The sequence below is a fragment of the Scyliorhinus torazame genome, chromosome 9 (assembly GCF_047496885.1).
Source record: "Scyliorhinus torazame isolate Kashiwa2021f chromosome 9, sScyTor2.1, whole genome shotgun sequence".
NCBI lineage: Eukaryota > Metazoa > Chordata > Chondrichthyes > Carcharhiniformes > Scyliorhinidae > Scyliorhinus > Scyliorhinus torazame.
The window spans coordinates 198,237,298-198,252,401 of NC_092715.1; the positions used below are offsets into that span (position 1 = coordinate 198,237,298).

Below are 15,104 nucleotides of genomic sequence, written 5' to 3' on the forward strand. Positions count from 1 at the left end.
GAGGGGTTCTACAATTCATGGGCGTTATTCATTATGCACTATCGAGAGTTGGATTACATCGAACAACAGTGGGGGGGCTTGGGGAGAGGGGGACTGTATGTGTTAATGGTGACTATGGGTGATTCCGGATTCCTTTTTGTTAATTTGTTTATGTTAACATACGGACTGCTGTTTGGGGGTTTGGTGGGATTGTTGTTATTGATATGGGGATTGACATTGCATTTGGTTACTGATAGTTGTTTATTGTTGGGGGTGTAAATTTGGGAGAAAATGTGAAAAAGGAGAATAAAAATATTTATTAAAAAAACCTATTTATCATCACTTTTTAAGGCAACACATTCCAAATCCAAACCACTTGTAAAAAAAAACATTGCCGATTGTAGTTTAGTCGGGCAGTATGGTCGGCACGGGCTTGGAGGGCCGAAGGGCCTGTTCCTGTGCTGTACATTTCTTTGTTCTTTGTTTGTTTGTTGTCCATTTATCTGCCATGTAGCTCATTTGCACAGTGCCCTAACTTTGTTTTTCTTTTATAGAAATTCTTAGTTTGTTAAAGCCTTCAAAATACATTTTGCTCATCCTCTAAATTTTCCTTTGTAATATACCATGTGTTTGCTGAGAGAGGAAGTAGAACTCCCAAGCTTCCACAATGTCTGTGCAAAACTGATCACTAGAAACAGCTAACAGTTGGAGTGAGGTACATGTCCAATTGTCAACAGCAGATAGTAATAGGACACAACAATAGGTTGTGCTTTCAACCTGTCTTAAAAAATTGAGGAATGAAGAATTAAAACATAACTAGCCACACGGGTTGCTCTCATGCACTCATAAATCAATTTCAGAGGTAGACTGGAACAAGACTGGGAGAAGAGTGCTGTTTTGGAATAGCATGCGGCTCAAGAAAGAGTTAATTTGGTAAACAAAATGTTATGGCTAGACAAAGAAACTAACAGGAAGGGAATGGAGGTCATTTGTATATTACAAAAATATTACCGTTTATCTTCAGAAGACGACTCTTCTCGAGTTACTGTGGGAACTGGTGAATCTAAGTTTAACAGGTTTGATGATGCAGGAACACACTCAGTTTTTTGCACAACATGGTCAGCTGCTGTGCTTACATTGTTGCTGTGCAAACTGTTGCCAGACACACTGGACTTCAAGAAAAAACTGAAAACAGATGGTCATATACTTTAGTTCAGGTACTGATCATAAAAGTGCAGACGAAGTTTTGCAATTTTTTTGCAAAAGCTAATCTGCATGACTATCACTTCAAGATTAAACAGTTTTATCTCAAGTCAATATTAATTTTGCTCCAGCATGCTTCACTCAAATTGTTAGGAACGACCACAAGTCCTTATAAGGCTTTGTTAGGTAGAAAAAATACACAATACATTTATATTCAATATTTCTTATTAACACAAAGGAAAACAACAGTGCACAAATCCAAAGAGATCACAACTTTATCAATTTTTTCAACATATTTTCATAACACCAAATAGCAAGTTCCTTGTACTGGGTGAGCATGGAAGATTATACTAAATTGATGCCAGGTCACCTCCACCCAGTCTACTCTCTGCCAGCCTTCAACGACACCTTTTCCCAAAGGCTTGGAAAGAAAATTTTATTTTTGAATAAAAGAAGATGTAGCACCAAACATGGAATTTTATAGATTAAAGCAAAAGAAATGCAAACAATTCTGTACCTTCCAGCATCCCGTAGGTCCTTAAACTCAATGTTTAGAACTGGTAAAAAAGTATTTTTACAAAATGGACAAGTGGTGTTGAGATTTGAATCATCTGCGCTCCAGCCAGACATAATCTCCTCATCATAAACTAAAGCTTCACAAACACGACACTGAGAACAGCTGGACATCAATACCTTTGGATGGAGAAAGTACAATAGAACAAATTAATGAAATATCTCCATTAGATAATTTTCAGTCAAATAAAACGTGTTCCTCGAAATTAGCCATAATCAAAACATTATGAAGCAACACAAAATATGAAATATGACATGCCCAAGGGATGCAACATTTAAAGAGCCCCATAGATGCAAAAAAACTAGTGATCTAACTTAAACAATTAAAGCTAATGCTGTCACAGAACAAATACAGTCGACACTACCATACCTGTATGGCAAGACAGAAATGACACTGAAGACCGTTGATAATTGTGATAATTTACCAAAATTCACTAGACTCTGGGGTGGTCCCGGCGGAGAGGAAATTAGCAAACGTGACACCACGGTTTAAAAAAGGAGGTAGGCAGAAGGCGGGTAATTATAGGCCAGTGAGCTTAACTTCGGTAGTAGGGAAGATGCTGGAATCTATCATCAAGGAAGAAATAGCGAGGCATCTGGATGGAAATTGTCCCATTGGACAGACGCAGCATGGGTTCATAAAGGGCAGGTCGTGCCTAACTAATTTAGTGGAATTTTTTGAGGACATGAACAGTGCGGTAGATAACGAGGAGCCAATGGATGTGGTATATCTGGATTTCCAGAAAGACTTTGACAAGGTGCCACACAAAAGGTTGTTGCATAAGATAAAGATGCATGGCATTAAGGGGAAAGTAGTAGCATGGATAGAGGATTGGTTAATTAATAGAAAGCAAAAAGTGGGGATTAATGGGTGTTTCTCTGGTTGGCAATCAGTAGCTAGTGGTGTCCCTCAGGGATCAGTGTTGGGCCCACAACTGTTCACAATTTACATAGATGATTTGGAGTTGGGGACCAAGGGCAATGTGTCCAAGTTTGCAGACGACACTAAGATAAGTGGTAAAGCAAAAAGTGCAGAGGATACTGGAAGTCTGCAGAGGGATTTGGATAGGCTTAGTGAATGGGCTAGGGTCTGGCAGATGGAATACAATGTTGACAAATGTGAGGTTATCCATTTTGGTAGGAATAACAGCAAAAGGGATTATTTAAATGATAAAATATTAAAACATGCTGCTGTGCAGAGAGACCTGGGTGTGCTAGTGCATGAGTCGCAAAAAGTTGGTTTACAGGTGCAACAGGTGATTAAGAAGGCAAATGGAATCTTGTCCTTCATTGCTAGAGGGATGGAGTTTAAGACTAGGGAGGTTATGCTGCAATTGTATAAGGTGTTAGTGAGGCCAAACCTGGAGTAGTGTGTTCAGTTTTGGTCTCCTTACTTGAGAAAGGACGTACTGGCACTGGAGGGTGTGCAGAGGAGATTCACTAGGTTAATCCCAGAGCTGAAGGGGTTGGATTACAAGGAGAGGTTGAGTAGACTGGGACTGTACTCGTTGGAATTTAGAAGGATGAGGGGGGATCTTTTAGAAACATATAAGATTATGAAGGGAATAGATAGGATAGATGCGGGCAGGTTGTTTCCACTGGCGGGTGAAAGCAGAACTAGGGGGCATGGCCTCAAAATAAGGGGAAGTAGATTTAGGACTGAGTTTAGGAGGAACTTCTTCACCCAAAGGGTTGTGAATCTATGGAATTCCTTGCCCAGTGAAGCAGTAGAGGCTCCTTCATTAAATGTTTTTAAGATAAAGATAGATAGTTTTTTGAAGAATAAAGGGATTAAGGGCTATGGTGTTCGGGCCGGAAAGTGGAGCTGAGTCCACAAAAGATCAGCCATGATCTCATTGAATGGCGGAGCAAGCTCGATGGGCCAGATGGCCTACTCCTGCTCCTAGTTCTTATGTTCTTATGATAACTGTAAAGGGCCCAAGGTTTTAATTCTGTACTCAAATTACCACAAAGTCACTTCAAGTTACTGCCAAATAAAATTACTCTTGCAAATAATTTCCATTGCAACATTTTTAGGAGTGCCATAGCAAATTTTTAAAAATGATATCAGTGCTGAGTTCACACGCTAATGGCATCCACACAAAAAATAAATTAATCTGACAATCCAGGTGTGACAATGCTATTAACTTTTTGTTGGAGATTCTGGATGTTACAAATAATGGATCACAGAGTAAGGAGCAGTTGATGAACTGGAACTTGATGTTAAAATGCTCAAAAAACTGGAGTCACATGGTTTATTTCCCCCCCCTCTTTCTCTTCACTGTGCCAGGATTTGCCAATCAAAAAAGTGCTTCAAGGCAGTAATATATACCCATTAACAAGCACCAAGTATTCTCTAGACAGGATTCTTTGCTCTCATTTTACTTTCTATTTATAGGAAGATGCCAGTTACATCTGAGAAAAGTGGCAATTGAACCTGTGCACCCATTTCTCTAGTAATTTTAAGCTTTAGCACAGAAAGTTAAGAGTCTGCAACATAATTTCACAAAGTTTTCGCAATATAAAAAACCTCAGACCAAATTAATAAAAAATTGCCTCAGTTTAAAAAATAGAGTGGTAGCTGTTACCAATGTGTCCACTGACTGCACAATATTTTCTTCCTCTGCATGATCAGCAACCAAATATTATGCAGGTCAATCCCAAACTTACATTCAATCAACTCCAAAATCATAGACACTCATCTTTAGCATGCAGCTTGACTCAATTGGTAGCAGAGTCCCTTTACAATTAGTGGTTGTGGATTAAAATACAAAACATGGAGACAAAATCTCGGCTGAAACTTCAGTACAGACCTGAAGGAATGATAATGGGACATTAAAACATGCCTATTCAAGTGGGAGCAAGTGGGAGTTTCTGCATAATATTTCAAGAATAGTCTTCAACCCATCAGTTTATTGTTTCTTGGTCTTCTTGCAAGTAAAAAGTATAATTTTCTTACCTCCATTGCACAATTCTGGAAAATACTTGATGTGCTGGCACACTGGGAAGATCCACGATCCGATTTCTCAGGTTCAATGTCCTTTCCAACTTTAGATGAATGTGCAGCACCTAGTTAAGTGTAATATTAAGATACATTATAAAAAGCATGAAGCAACCATGTCCATGCAGCAAGGCCTGGACAATATTCAGGCTTGGGCTGACAAATGGCAAGTAACATTCGTGCCACACAAGTGCCAGGCAATGACCATCACCAACGAGAGAGAATCTAATTGTGGTAACTTGATACCACAAAGCTGGTTAAAATAACTTCTTTATATAAATAATGAAGTTAGACAATAACAGTAACTCAGAACAGTAGTAACTATGAAAACAAGGGGCCAAGGACTCAGGTGCGATTCCCGGCTTGGGTCACGGTCTGTGCGGAGTCTGCACGGTCTGTGCGGAGTCTGCACGCTCTCCCCGTGTCTGCATGACTTCCTCCGGTTGCACCAGTTTCGTCCCACAAGTTCCGAAAGACGTGCTTGTTAAGTGAATTGGACATTCTGAATTCTCCCTCAGTGTATCTGAACATGCGCCGTAGTGTGGTGATTTTTGCAGTAATGTCATTTCACTGTAATGTAAGCCTACTTGTGACACTAATAAAAATTATTATTATTAGGGAGTAGTCGTTAAAGCAAGAGTAATGGAAATACATGGTCCCTGTGGGAATTTGAACATTACAGAGGTGTTGGATTTTGTTTTTTGAATTTAGTGTACCCAATTAATTTCTTTCCAATTAAGGGGCAATTTAGTGTGTTCAATCCACCTACCTTGCACATCTTTGGGTTGTGGGGCGAAACCCACGCAAACACGGGGAGAATGTGCAAACTCCACACAGACAGTGACCCAGAGCCGGGATCGAACCTAGGGCCTCGGCGCCGTGAGGCAGTAGGGCTAACCCACTGCGCCGTTTTGTCCTTGGATTTTGTACTTGTGTAATGGAGACAGACTATAGAGCTTTTTTGTTTGCTCCTTAATATTTACTGAGCAGAGGCTACCTCGCTAGCAGCAAGGTTTTGGCTAGAGAACAGGAGTGATTGGGGGGGGGGGGGGGGGGAAATGGGCTGCGGCCTGTTGGACCTGCTCAGATGTGGCTCAATGAGCCTAGTTTGTTTGTTTGTTTGGTGGGGTTGGAGTTGAAGAGGAGGGAGCATTGTTCTGGCAGCCATTTTGGGTGGGCCTTGGGCCTAGGTATTTGGCATGGGCACAGGATAATCCTTCATGGTGTAAATGGCTGGTTCCGGGTCGAGGGGGAGGGTGAGACACCCCCAATCATGTTGGTCACATGGAATGTGTGGGGGGTTGAGGGGGGTCTAGTGAAGAGGTTGAGAATTTTCTCTCGCCTGAAGAATCCAAGGGCAGGTGTGGTGCTTTTACAGGAGATTCATCTGCAGACGAGGGTCAGGCCAGACTCCAGAAGGGGTGGGTAAGGCAGGTATTTCATTTGGGCTTCAACAGCAAGGCCCGGGGTCACGGCAATTTTAATTAACAAGAGGATTCGCTTTTTGGCGGATAATATTGTGGCAGACCTGGGTGGTAGGTGTGTGATGGTTACTGGGTCATTGGCAAGCAAGTTGTTAATATTGGTAAATGTATATGTCCCGAATTGGGATGATGTGGAATTTTATATGGAAGCTGTTGGCCTATATCCCAGATTAAGGCACAGACCAGCTAATCCTGGTCAGTGTAAGATCCCACAGCTTCCGAGACAAGGAGGGTCCTGACATGGGCCAAAGCACTGCGTGCTTGAGCCAAAGTTAGACCGCACTAGGCCAAAGTTGTTGGCTCCTTCCAGGGGTAGCAAAGGCATTGTTAACATTCATGGAAGAGATTGGTGGGGGGGGGGGGGTGTCTTTTCCCCAGTTCATAAGATATACTCCAGGATAGAGTTTTTGATGGGTATGTCTCTTATTCCTGGGGCGAGGAAAGAAGAATATTCAGCTCCAGTCATTTCAGACCGTGCTCTGCACTTGGTTTTACAGGAAGGCCCTGCTCAACTTCCGCATGGAAGTTACGTGGGAGCTACTGGCTGATATGGGGTATGTGGGGTTCAATGGGGTTTGTCTCTCCTGCCATGATGTGGGAGGCCGTGCACGCTACATGCTGACGTACTGCTTTATGTGACGGACCCAGTTCCCATTATGGGTGATATAATGGAATTACCTTTGGCTCTTTTTTGGGATACTTGAATTTGGGAAAGTGAGAGTATTTTCCAGTGGAGCTCACAGGAAGGGGAGCCGACCCGGGGGGTGCTTCCCTTGCGCCTTGCTAGATCATGCTTCAGGTACCTGGGTGTCCAAGTGGCCCGGGTCTCGGCCCAGCTCCATCAATTGAACTACGTTAGTCTGGTGAGTAAGGTGAAGTCTGATTTGTAAAGGTGGGATAACCTTCCCCTGACCTTGGCGGACAGGGTCCAGTCTATCCAAATGAATATTTTTCCATGGTTTTGGTTTCTTTTTCAATGTCTTCCTGATTTCCTCCTCAAATCCTTTTTTGGGGGGGGTTAATAAGTGGATAGTCGCTTTAAAAAAAAAAAATTATTTTAAAAATGGTTTCTCTCTTGTTGTTAAATAAATTTAGAATACCCAATTATTCTTTTTCCAATTAAGGGACAATTTAGCATGATCAATCCACCTACTCTGCACATCTTTGGGTTGTGGGGGTAAGTCCCACGCAAGCACGGGGAGAATGTGCAAACTCCACACGGACAGTGACCCTCGGCCGGGATCGAACCCGGATCCTAAGCGGCGTGAGGCAGCAGTGCTAACACTGAGCCACCGTGCGCCCAATGTGGATAGTAGCTTTTATATTAGATTTTGAAAATTCGTAGGACAGTTTTATAGAGACACAATCAGGAGGACTGGCGTTGCCTAATTTACTTCTTTGTTATTGGGTGGAAAAGAGTTAGTCCAGGGCCCCAGGGGCTGCTTGGGGGCATGTTGAGACAAGGTCATGTAAGGGGTATGGGTTGAGCGCACTGGTGACAGCTTCGCTCCCCTACTTCTAGCCTCCCCCATGAGTGGAAATATCCTCTTAGTATCTTCCTGTAAATTACCCTGTCAGGATCTTATGTTTCAATAAGATAACATCTAAACTCCAATTGGGAAAGGCTCAACCTGTTCAAACTTCCTTTGTAGGACAAGCCAATCATCCCAGGCATGAGTCAGTGAACCTTCTCTGTACTGCTTCTAACACAAATTACAACCTTTTTCAAATGAGATCAAAACTGTATACAGTATTCCAGCTGTCACCTCACCAATGCCCTGTACAGCTACAGTAAAAGTTACCCTACTTTTATATTCCACTCCCCTTGCAACAAATATCAGCATTCCATTTGTCTTCCGAATCATTTGTACCTGCATACTAATTTTTTGTGGCTCATGTACCAGGAGACCCAGATCCCTCTGTACCATCAAGTTCTGTAATTGCACTATTTAAATAACATACTGCTTTTCCATTCTTCCCGCCAAAGTGGGCAAGTTCACATTTTCCCCACTTTTTTACTCAGTCTACCAATTTTTTGCCCACTCAACCTGTCTATATCCCTTTGCAGACTCTCTGCCACCTCTTGACAATTTACTTTCTACCTATCTTGGTACCATCAGCAAACTTCGCTACCATACTATTTGGTTCATTCATATAGATAGTAAATGCTGCCTCACAGCACTGAGGACCCAGGTTCGATCCCGACCCAGGTCACTGTCCATGTGGAGTTGGCACATTCTTCCCATGTCTCATTCCCACAATCCCAAAGATGTAGGCTCAATTGTCCCTTAATTGGAAAAAAAAAAAGAATTGGGTACTTTATAGATAGTAAATAGTTGAGGCCCCAGCAGTGATCCCTGTGGCACTCCACTCGTTACAGCTTGCCAACCCAAAAAAGACCTATTCATCTCTACGGTCTGCTTCCTGTTAGCTAACCAATCTTTGTCCATGCGGATGTTACCTGTGACACCATGTGCTCTTATCTTGTGTCTCTAATAAGATCTTATCTTGATTACCTCGAACCTTTTATGTGGCACCTTATCAAATGCCTTTTGGAAAACCAAGTATATCACAACTCCAGGTTCCCCTTTATCAACCTTGCTGGTTACTTCCACAAAAGAATTCTAATAAGGGCGGCAAAATGGTTAGCACTGCTGCCTCAGTGCCAGGGACTTGGGAACAATTCCAGCCTTGGGTGACTGAGTTTGTACGTTCTCCCACTGTCTGCATGGGTTTACTCCGGGTGCTCCAGTTTCCTCCCACATTCCAAAGATGTGCAGGTTAGGTAGATTGGCCATGCTAAATTTCCCTTTGGTGTCCAGGGACGTGCAGGTTACGGGGATAGGGCAGGGTAAATGGGGGAGTGGACATGGATGGAGTGGACATGGATGGGGTATTCTTTCAGAGACCGAATAGCCTCCTTCTGCACTGTAGAGATTCTAGGAATTAATTAAACACTACTGCACTTTCACATGTTGACTCTGCCTCATTACATTATGGTTTTCGAAGTATCCTATCTTAACCTTCTTAATAATGGGTTCTAGCAATTTTCCAATGACAGATTTTAGGTTATCTGGCCTCTAATTTCATGTTTCTGTCTCTCTCCTTTCTTGAATGAAAGGTATCACTTGAGCTGTTTTCCATTCTACTGGGACCATTCCAAAATCCACGGAATTTTGGAACATCATAACCAGTGCATCGACCATCATTGCAGCCACTTCTTTTAAGACCCTCAAATGCATATCATTGATCCTGGCAACATATCAGCCTTTAGGCCTAATAGTTATCCCAGCACCTTTTCCTTGTGATGGTGACTTTAAGTTCCTTCCTCCCATTCATCTTTTGATTTTCAATTATATTCAGAAAGTTAAGTCTTCTACAGTGACGACAGACGCAGAATACCTATATAATGTTTCCACCATTTTTGATTTCCATTGCAAATTCCACCGATTCATTCTCTAAAGGACCAACACTAGCTTTAGTTACTCTTTTTCCAATAAAGTATGAAACTCCTATCATCTATTACTAGCTGACTTTCTCCCACTTATTTTTAAGTCATTGTTTACTTAAAATCTAACTCGGGTTCTGACCTACTAGTAATCATTCAGATTTATACAGTGTTTCTTTCAATTTGATACAATCTGTAATTTCTTTATTCAGCCATAGATGGTGCATCCTTCTCAAAGTATTTTTTCCTTACTGGTACAAGTCTTTGTTCAGTTATTAAATATCCTTAAGAGGCTGCCACTGCATGTCTACTGTCTCATCTTTTAAACTAGTTTCGCCGTTCACTTTAGCTAGCTCTGCTTTCATACTCTTATAATCACCTTTATTTGGTTTTAACACAATAGTCTTCGACTTACACTTCACCTCTTCAAACAAAGATGAAATTCTAATCTGTTACAATTACTGTCACCCAAAGGCTCCTTTCCCCATGGATTTATTGATTTTATTTTTAAATTAAATTTTAAATTAAGGGACAATGTAGCATGGCAACCAATCCACCTACCCAGCACATCTTTGGGTTGTGGGGGCGAGACCCACGCAGACATGGGGCGAATGTGTAAACAGTAACTCGGGCCATGATCGAACCCGGGTCCTTGGCGCTGTGAGACAGCAGTGCTAACCACTGTGCCATCATGCCCCCCACTTGATTAACCCAGTCACATTGCTCATTACAGAGTCCAGAAGAGCCTGCTCCCTGGTCTCCTCTAGAATGTACTGCTGAAAAATTGTCCCAAATACATTGAACTAATTTCCAGGCTACCTTTGCCGATCTGATGCTCCCATGTACATGTAGATAAACTCCACCCATGACTGTTGTAGTACCTTTCTCGCACACCATATTTCTTTCTGCCTGTACACTCTGTCCTCCAGTATAATTACTGCCAGAGATCCTATAAACTACCCTCACAAGTGACCTTACTGTTCCTATTTCTTTTTTTAAAATTTTGAGTACCCAATTTTCCCCCCCAAATAAGGGGCAATTTTTAACGTGGTCAATTCACCTAGTCTGCATATCTTCGGGTTGTGGGGGTGAGACCCACACAGGCATGGGGAGAATGTACGAACTACACATGGACAGTGACCGGGGCTGGGATCGAACCAGGGTCCTTGGCGCCATATGGCAGCAATGCTAATCACTGCGTCACCGTGCCACTGCTACCATTCCCATTTCTTATCTCTACATCGTGCTCCTTTGCGTCATCTCTCACTACTGTACTAATGGCATCCTTAATTAATAGAGTTGTCCCACTACTTTTTCCCAGCTTCGTATCTTTTCGAAATGTCAAATACCCTTCAATATTCAGGTACCAGCTTTGGTCACTCTACAATCATGTATCTATGGTGGTTATCAGATCATACATACTTATTTCTGTGCAAACAATTCATCAGTTTTGCTATGAATGCTGAGCACATTTAGGTACAAAGTTTATGTTTTCACCATTTTTGCATGTCTGGCTTTTCCTGCAGGTGCAATTGCACTCTGTCCCTTCCTGCTACACTCCAGTTAGCTTTCACAAAATCTCTGCCACACACTGGTCATCTTTCACAAACGCCCTACCCTGTTCTAATGCCTCATTGCTACCATTCCATTTGCTCCACTGCCTCTCATATGATCCCTCCCCCAAACTATTTATTTTAAAGCCTTCTTTACTGCCCAAGTTGTACAAATCACCAGAACACTGGCCCTAACATGGTTCAAGGGAATTCATCCCAATGGAACAGCTCCCACTTTCTCCAATTCTGGGCCTAACTCCACGAATTGTAACCTATTTCTGCCACACCTGTCTTTGAGCCACACATTCATTTCTCCAATCTTCCTTTACCTATGCCAGTATGCTCGTGGTTCAGGTAATAATCCAGAAATTACTTTCTACGTCTGTATTTTTAATTTGGCCCCGAGCTGCTCAATTTCTAAGCAGAACCATATTCATAGTCCTACTTGCGTCACTGGTACCAACCCCAGCCTACTCCCCACGTCCGATCCCCATTCCACAGCAAATTTTCCTTCCAAGCAAAAAAGACGCATCAACTACCCTCTATCCCCTCCCTTCTCACTGTTCTGGGACCCCAAACAGCAAATTACTTATACTTCTTTCAATTTAGCATATGGTATTCATTGCTCACGACGCAGTCTCCCCTACACTAAGGATATCAAATGAAAATGGGGTGAACGCTTAGTGAAACATCACTATTTAGTCTGCAACCATGACACAGAGATTCTGGCCACCTGCCATTTTAATTCTCCGTCCCATTCGGAAATCTGTTCTCGGGTTGCAATTCTATTCCAACAAAGCTCAACACAAGCACAATCGTTTGATTAGGCACTTCATAGTCTTCTGGACTCGAGTGCAACAATTTCAGATCATAACCTCTTGTGTTTGCTGATGTTTCTGTTCTTTCCCATACACATCTCCTCTGGATTCATCTTTTAGTTCACTGTCTGACCCAACCCTGCTCAGTTCAGCCTTTTGCCATTTAATCTCTCCTGTCTTCCACCATGGCAGAGGCCTTCCCAGCCACATTTTTCTGTTGCTGTGCTTGCTCAAGATCTATTACATCTCTAACTCTTACAAGTAGGAAGGATGATGTTGATTTTGATCCTTTCTCCAGGCACAGCTTGATCTCTAGTAGCATATTTGGATTTCAAAAAGCCATTCAGTCAAGATGCCATAACATCCCAGGGCAGACCATTGACCAGAAACTGAACTAGACCAGCTTATAAATACTGTGGTTACAAGAACAGGTAGGAAGCTAGAAAGCCCGTAGCAAGTAACTTACTTCCAGACTCCCCAAAGCCTGCGTCCCATCAGCCAAGAGTGTGATGGAATACACTACTTGCGTGGATGAAAGCAACTCCAACAACACTCAAGAAGTTAAACACAATCCAAGACAATGCAGCCCATTTAATAGGCACCCCTTCCTCAAACATTCGCTACCTCCATCACCAACACACAGAAGTAGCAGTGTGTACCATCTACAAAAAGATTTTTCAAACTCAGGGTTGTGACTGGCGGATGAGTCACGGGCGGGTGGTGGAGTGATCGGTCGGGGCGTTCCCGATCGTGGGAGAAGCACCTGAAGGTCGCGACTGGCTTTTAAAAATGCCAGCTGCTTTCAAGAATGATGACCATCCTGCGCATGCACAGATTCAGCAGTGCGCAGGCCCGGAGCCCAGCAGGGCAGGTCACCTCCTCCTGACGTCAGCACGCTGTCCCAGGACCAAATTTCTGTCAAAAAACAATGGGTGTCTTCCTGCATGAAATGGCAGCAGAGAGCAGTTCACATGCCTGGCATGTACACGGATGCCACAAAGTACATCTGTGCTTTGGGGTCGAAATCACGCAAGAGAGATTCCTCCATTTTGAAGTTGCCGGCAAGCAAGCAACAGGACTGTGAGAAGAACGGAAGATGTATTATTCTGTAATAAGGGAGGGCCAGATACACAAACAGGCCAGGATCTCACTACTGAACTTGCTGGAGAGAGCTTCTCAGGAGAGTACACGGCAGGACAAAGTAGTGCTGGTGTGAGCTGTATGCAGAACTCCAGGACTCTGGTGAACGGCCGACAAAGAAAAAATTGAAATGGTGTATAAAGCCGCATAAAAATGATTTCTTGAGGGATGGCTTTGGTAATTGTGCCAATGCAAATCAGAAAGCAAAGCCCATGTGTGTTATTTGAAGGGAAGTACAGGTAAATGAAAGTTTAAAACCCTCAAAATGCATTTGAAGTCTAAGGATGGTGAGTTAGAGACAAACCTCTTGACTTTTTTCCAAGGATACAGTGAGAACTTAGACCATCAGCTGACGTCCTTAGCAGAAACATTGAATGATAAAGCAAGTGAGATTGTGAGGACCTAGCAGGCTCACCTGTTGTATTGAAAGTAAGAAATAATGATGGGCCATGAAGGCCGGCCAGCGTGGGCCACGAAGAATGGACAATTTGTAAAAGTGGGTCTCGGAGGGGAAAAAAGTTTGAAAAACACTGATCTACAAGATGCACTACAGGAATCACTAAGGCTCCTTAGGCAGCACCTTCCAAACCCACGACCACTCATCTAGAAGGCCAAGACAGCAGACTAAACCACCACCTGGAAGTTCCGCTCCAAGCCACTCACCATATCATCGTTCCTTCATTGCCACTGGGTCAAAATCTTGCAACTCCCTTGTCAACAGCACTAAGGAGATCAAATGCAAATTGGGTGACTACTTTGTGATTACACATGGACTGCAGCTGTTTAAGAAGGCAGCTCACCATCACATTCTCAAGGGCAAATTAGGGATTGGCGATAAATGTTGGCCTAGCCAGCGACACCCACATCTCATGAATGAATGAAGAAAAAGCAAGGTTTATGCACAAGGTAGCAGCTCAAGGCATTGGGGTAATATTTTCATATGGGTAGATGATTGGCGAACTAATAGGAAAGTTTGATATATGGGTCTTTTTCAAGTTGGCAAACTGTAACTAGTGGGCTGCAGAATCTGAGCTAATTTTACCATATTAATGTCAAAGGTATTGTAGCCAAATCTATTGACAATACAAAGATAGGTGGGAAAGCAAGTTAGGAGGATACAAAGTCTGCAAAGAAAATATAGATAAGTTGAGTGGGCAAAAAAATTGGCAGATGATGTATAATGTGAGAAGACGTGAAGCTGTGCACTTTGTAGGAAGGAGAGAAAAATAAATGGTTTAAATAAATTGCTTTAGGGTGCCCTTTCCAAGGGCCGGTGCCGACCCGATGGGCCGAATGGCCTCCTTCTGTACTGTAAATTCTAGGATTCTATGAAATGGAGACAGTACAGAACGGTGTAGAACAGAGGAATTTTAGATTTCTTGTTGCTAAAACCCCAAAACTTAGCATGCAGGTACAGAAAATAATTAGGAAGGCCTTTGTTGCAAGGGGGTTAAAGCATAAAAATACAGAGTCTTGCTTCAACTGAAATAAAAATAAAGCACTGGAATAACTCAGTAGGACTGGCAGCATCTGTGGAGAGAGAAACTGAATTAACATTTAAAGTCCAATATTAGGATAAGTGATCGGCACAACATTGTGGGCCGAAGGGTCTGTACTGTTCTATGTTCGATAACTGCTTTGGAACTCTTAAGCATTCATTTCTAGATCGAAAATGCAAATGCAACATTATTAGTTTTAACTAATGAATCAGGGAGTGTTTACCAGCATCGCTGCTGCTGTTGCTGCTGCCACCACCAAGGCTCGTGCTGCTCCGATTAAGGCCATTTGTTGCCATTGTTGCAGGTAGACCTATTCTTTCAGTTGGGCTGCCACTACAGCTATCATCCTGAATACCAGGAGGAAAGTTGTATCTTGCATCATCCAACTGTTCATCCTGAACATGGA

At 42.6% G+C, this 15,104-nt stretch overlaps 1 protein-coding gene across 5 annotated transcripts in view; it reads right to left on the reverse strand.

The window, feature by feature from the left end:
• The window catches only part of dennd4c (DENN/MADD domain containing 4C), a 287,047-nt gene that overhangs the window by 20,551 nt on the left and 251,392 nt on the right, over window positions 1–15,104 (reverse strand). For all 5 annotated transcript variants that reach the window (XM_072516945.1, XM_072516946.1, XM_072516944.1 and 2 more), the window contains 4 exons: window positions 14,922–15,093; window positions 4,715–4,824; window positions 1,700–1,875; window positions 991–1,164 (listed from right to left, as the gene is read on the reverse strand). In XM_072516945.1, coding sequence (XP_072373046.1) covers window positions 991–1,164; window positions 1,700–1,875; window positions 4,715–4,824; window positions 14,922–15,093 — 632 coding nt within the window. The remainder of the gene's footprint in view (window positions 1–990; window positions 1,165–1,699; window positions 1,876–4,714; window positions 4,825–14,921; window positions 15,094–15,104) is intronic.